This window comes from Triticum aestivum, chromosome 7B (genome assembly GCF_018294505.1).
Source record: "Triticum aestivum cultivar Chinese Spring chromosome 7B, IWGSC CS RefSeq v2.1, whole genome shotgun sequence".
Taxonomy (NCBI): Eukaryota; Viridiplantae; Streptophyta; class Magnoliopsida; order Poales; family Poaceae; genus Triticum; species Triticum aestivum.
This window is the reverse complement of record NC_057813.1, coordinates 687,433,538-687,439,481: the sequence shown is the minus strand read 5'-3', so window position 1 is coordinate 687,439,481 and position 5,944 is coordinate 687,433,538. Positions and strand designations below refer to the sequence as shown.

General features: G+C 45.2%; 1 protein-coding gene across 1 annotated transcript; it reads left to right on the top strand.

Annotated features, from left to right (window-relative positions):
• The first annotated feature begins 208 nt into the window (after window positions 1-208).
• On the top strand, window positions 209-2,233 carry LOC123161314 (patatin-like protein 2). The gene is made up of 5 exons (XM_044579153.1): window positions 209-503; window positions 608-789; window positions 927-1,104; window positions 1,264-1,425; window positions 1,515-2,233. Exons 1-5 carry the CDS (start codon window positions 297-299, stop codon window positions 2,052-2,054), a joined length of 1,269 nt encoding a protein of 422 aa, XP_044435088.1. The 5' UTR covers window positions 209-296; the 3' UTR covers window positions 2,055-2,233.
• The last annotated feature ends 3,711 nt before the right edge of the window (window positions 2,234-5,944 follow it).

The window sequence follows — 5,944 nt, the reverse complement described above, 5'->3', positions numbered from 1 at the left end:
CCAAGCATCAGCATCAGTGCATCACCGTGCGTGCACGATGCTTTCCGCGGCCATCGTCACGTCGATGACGCGCGCGGTGCGTGCTGCACGGCCCCGCTCGCTCCATGATTTCAACTTCTTCAGCCGCACTGAACCACTTGCGCTTGCACGATTCTTCGCCGGCGACCGGAGAGCACCCATCCAACCATTTAAAGCTACTGCATCATCGTCATCCGGTGCAAGTGCAACAGCCACCAGATAGCCAGCTAAGGGGACAGCCAAAACCTTTGTTACCAGGTCAGAGCTAGAGCGGAACCATGCCGGTCACCCAGGCGCCGGGGCGGAGCATGGGGCCAGTGAGCGTGGCGCGGCGCGAGCTGAGCAGCCGCGCGTGGTCGCTGTCGTCGCCTGCCAGCCCGCAGCCGCGCTACGGGAGCATCGTCACCGTGCTCAGCATCGACGGCGGCGGCGTCCGTGGGATAATCCCAGGCACCATCCTCGCGTTCCTCGAAGAAAAGCTTCAGGTGACTAGCTAAGCTATCCGCATACTTTAGGCTATCATCCTGCAAGCACTTGCACGCGTGCATCCATCGGTACAAATCAGCAATGAATTGTTGGGGGTGCGTAGGAGCTTGATGGGCCGGACGTGAGGATCGCGGATTACTTCGACGTGGTCGCCGGGACGAGCACCGGAGGGCTGGTGGCGGCCATGCTCACCGCGCCCAACACCGAGGGCCGCCCACTCTTCGCTGCCAAGGACGTCAACAAGTTTTACCTGGAGCACTGTCCGAATATCTTCCCTGCCGTCTGGTGAGGATTACATACATGACTGGCAGACTTGCGCATCATTTTTTTTTGAAAGACGGAAACGTCCTCAGCCTCTGCATCGAGTGAGCATCGTACGCTCAACGAAAGTAATCATGAGCTATGTACAATCTTTTGAGCAGCAAAGGACCTCTGGGCTGGCTCAAGAGCATGATGGGGCCCAAGTACAGCGGCCACCACCTGCACTCGGTCGTGAAGGAGCTGCTCGGAGACACGCGCGTCAATGAGACGCTCAAGAACATTGTCATCCCCACTTTTGACATCAAGCTCCTCCAGCCCACCATATTCCCAACCTACGATGTACGTACGTAGAAAAACACAAATACTCCCTCTGTTTCAAATTTGAACTAAAACCACGACGAGTAATTTGAAACGAAAGGAGTAGATTGCAGTGACATGAGGTTTATCCTTCTTTCAAAAGCAAATCTTAATAACATACATGATACAAAATCTGTACAGGCCATGAGGGATGTCTCCAAGAATGCTCTTCTGTCGGATGTCTGCATTAGCACGTCGGCCGCGCCGACCTACCTCCCCGGCCACCATTTCGAGACCAAGGACAAAGATGGCAAGACCCGAGCCTTCAACCTAATCGATGGAGGCGTCGTCGCTAACAATCCGGTAACTCATGCTAACACACTAACACAACAAGCAAGCTTGATGGGAGCTTGCTAACATCATCACTAACTTACATGGAGGTGCATGCGCAGACGTTGTTAGCGATGACCCACGTTAGCAAGCAGATCCTGATGGGAAACCAGGACTTCTTGCCTATCAAGCATGCTGATTACGGCAAGTTCATGATCCTTTCATTGGGCACCGGCACCGCCAAGATTGAAGAGAAGTTTGATGCGGCTGAGTGCGGCAAGTGGGGCCTTCTTGGGTGGCTCTACAAGAGGGGTGCCACGCCGATCATCGATAGCTTCAGTGAGGCTAGCGCCGACCTCGTCGATATCCAAGCATCCGTGCTCTTTCAGATCCTGGACTGCAACAAGAGCTATCTCCGGATCCAGCATGACGAGCTCATCGGCGAAATGGCCTCCGTCGACGTGTCGACATCAAAGAACCTACACGGGCTCATTGGTGTCGGCAAAGCATTGCTGAAGAGACAGGTGTGCAAGGTGAATGTCGAGACAGGCAAGAACGAGCCTGATCTAAAGAGGGGCACGAACGAAGAGGAACTGGCCCGTTTTGCAAGCATGCTGTCGGAAGAGCGCAAAGCTCGGAAGGTGGCCTACAAACATGGGTAGTATGAATATTTACCCATGTCTGTATTTGATGATGTATGCATGTTCGATATTTATGTGGCGTTTAACATTTCTTCATATATGGTTATTGTCTAATGTGAAATTATGCATAATATTAATGCATGTAATGAGGAATTTTTCATATTATCAACTCGAGGAAAAGAAAACAGAATTTTACTCCAGGAAGAAATAGTCATTGTTCCAAGGACGGTTGTGCTAGAATAGAACAGAGTATAAACCGATGTCCGCTCTATGGTAATTTTATACTACCGCCGTCTTCTACGTGACAGAGCAAAAAGTCATCAGTACACTTTTTTTTAACATCAGTATAGACACAAGCGCTCATATACGCGCATACACTCATCCCTATAAACTCACACACGCACACCCTACCCCTATAAGCGCCTCTGAAAGACTGAGCCGGCATATCATCTTGAGATTTACAAAGTCACCGTAGGCGCCTCGTTGTCGACGGGAACGTCTCCTCCCACTGAATGCGCTTTGCCGGAATTCCTGAAATAAATACAGGAATAAATGCGAGCACCAGGATTTAAACCCTGGTGGGCTGGGGTTACCACAATCCCTCTAACCATCCAACCACAGGTTGATTCACAAAGTCATCAGTACACTCGCTAGGTGTTGTACGTGGTTGGAAGTACCAGAACGAATCCTGCACGCACAATATACCCAACTTCGGTAGGGCCGGTCCTAACTTTTCATAGGCCCGGGGTGAACTTAAAAAGTGGGCCCACTAGTGAGAATAAAATCAATTGTATACATACATTGATATAAAGCACCAAGTTTCTTTTGGATTGAAAGTATCTAACTAATTTGAAGTTTTAGAAATTTTTATTACCAAATAAAGTTACATAATACACCATGGACAAACACGAATGCAGATTAATGTCTTATTGTCTTGGCAACAACCAACAAAGTCTCAATTCTTATATAAACAATGAAGATAGGATTCCTAACACCGGAGAAAACAAGATGCTACTTTATGTCCGCAGCCCAGGAGAAGCACTTCACCGATGTCTAGAACTAGAAGTATTATCTGAATGAAACACAAGAGAAGCTGGCCTTTTCTTTTGAGCAAATCAAAAAGAAGTTGGCTGCCTCCTCACGAGTTGTGATATAAGAAATGTGATATATTTAGTAAAATAAGATTTTTTTTGCCTTTTTCAAACGGATGTTTGTATACGTCATTAAAACATGAATTTAAATAATGCTCCAAAATTTAGAAAAAGTTTGTATATTCAAAAGATGTAGGAGTATTTGAAAATTGTTTGATATTTAAAACAAAATCACGAATTTGAAAAAGGTTCACGAATTAGAAAGAAACATGTGGGCATTCTAAAAAAATGTTGAAAATTATAAATGTTCAGAAAATATTTGTTAATTTAGAAAAATGCTCTCAAATTCAATAAATGTTTTTGAATTTGAAAAAGTTCACGAATTGGAAAAAAATCATGAAAAAAATCACTAATTTTAAGAACGATCGGAGATTTGCATAAGTGTTTGTGAACTCAAATTCATGTGATATGAGCACACCACTCATTAGCAATATTAATCCAGTTATTGATCCAATCATTAATGATGTTTTAATTATGCCGAATCTGAAGATTAATGAGAAGCAGTGCAAAGTTGAGGATGAGCCTATTACTGTGACCTATACATCTGCATATATGCAAGAATTGAGTGCTAGCTATTTAGCATGGAGACTGGAAGAAGTTGGAGTCCCTGACTATGCGATGGTCCAAAATAATTTAAAGATGGAATTGTTTTCATGGAACCTAGTCCGCATGCATGCAATCCATGCACTCCAATGTACTATACGTGTACATGAGAGAAGAGAAGAGTTTCAACCAGATCGTACATGTGCTAGTGCTCGTAGAAGAGTTAAAGTGTATTATTTTTTTATGTTGCCACGTCCACCAGAAAATAGAAGGAAGGCCAGGAATCTGTCGTGGGATATTATGTCCTTGTCTTCACTTGGATGGGGACCACCAGCAGGGGATCAAATAAAGATGTGCACCAGAAAAATAGGAGTCCAAGTTAGAAATACTTTTATCAGTTTTGTATCGGTCGGTTGTTTGCTAAAATATAAAGCATGCAATCCATTAGTTAAGGAAAAGGTCGTATGTTGTTTTAAACGTGAGAGAGAGTCCAGATTAGAAAGCGTTGCTTCTCAACCAAGTAGATAGTCAGCTATAAAACTAAGGTGCATACATTGTAAAGATCAGGTTATATTTTTATGAATAGACACGATGTGTTTTTAAGGTAAATACCCGTATCGAGTTTTGGGGGAAGTTGTCTAAAAATCCCTAAGTTTTGGAGGAAGCTTTAGAAAACCTCTGTATTGCGATTTCTCTTCGTGGAAATTGTTTTGTGCGTGAGTATCGTCGTCGAGATTGGTTTTCTCGTGCTGGACCGTAAGGTTCATGTTGGAAATATGCCCTAGAGGCAATAATAAAATGGTTATTATTATATTTCTTTATTCATGATAATTGTCTGTTATTCATGCTATAATTGTATTATCCGGAAATCGTAATACACGTGTGAATACATAGACCACAACATGTCCCTAGTGAGCCTCTAGTTGACTAGCTCGTTGATCAACAGATAGTCATGGTTTCCTGACTATGGACATTGGATGTCATTGATAACGGGATCACATCATTAGGAGAATGATGTGATGGACAAGACTCAATCCTAAGCATAGCTCAAAGATCGTGTAGTTCATTTAGCTAGAGCTTTTCCAAATGTCAAGTATCATTTCCTTAGACCATGAGATTGTGCAACTCCCGGATACGTAGGAGTGCTTTGGGTGTGCCAAACGTCACAACGTAACTGGGTGACTATAAAGGTGCACTACGGGTATCTCCGAAAGTGTCTGTTGGGTTGGCACGAATCGAGACTGGGATTTGTCACTCCGTATGACGGAGAGGTATCTCTGGGCCCACTCGGTAATGCATCATCATAATGAGCTCAATGTGACCAAGTGTCTAGTCACGGGATCATGCATTACGGTACGAGTAAAGTGACTTGCCGGTAACGAGATTAAACGAGGTATTGGGATACCGACGGTCGAGTCTCGGGCAAGTAACGTACCGATTGACAAAGGGATGTGTATACAGTGTTGATTGAATCCTCGACGTCGTGGTTCATCCGATGAGATCATCGAGGAGCATGTTGGAGCCAACATGGGTATCCAGATCCCGCTGTTGGTTATTGACCGGAGAGGCGTCTCGGTCATGTCTGCATGTCTCCCGAACCCGTAGGGTCTACACACTTAAGGTTCGGTTACGCTAGGGTTGTAGAGATATGAGTATGCAGTAAACCGAAAGTTGTTCGGAGCCTCGGATGAGATCCCGGACATCACGAGAAGTTCCGGAATGGTCCGGAGGTAAAGAATTATATATAGGAAGTCAAGTTTCGGCCATCGGGAAAGTTTCGGGTATTACCGGTATTGTACCGGCACCACCGGAAGGGTCCCGGGGGTCCACCGGGTGGGGCCACCTATCTTGGAGGGCCCCATGGGCTGAAGTGGGAGGCGAACCAGCCCCTAGTGGGCTGGTGCGCCCCCCTTGGGCCCCCCTGCGCCTAGGGTTGGAAACCCTAGGGGTGGGGGGCGCCTCCACTTGCCTTGGGGGGCAAGCCACCCCCTTGCCCCCCCCCCTAGGAGATTGCATCTCCTAGGGCCGGCGCCCCCCTAGTTATATTAATTCAAATAGTTCAACTAAGCATTTACTAAAAATAAACTAGTTATATTAATTCAATTAGTTCAACTAAACATTTACTAAAAATAAACTAGTTCTATTAATTCAACTAGTTCAACTAAATATTTACTAAAAATAAACTAGTTATATTAATTCAATTAGTTCAACTAAACA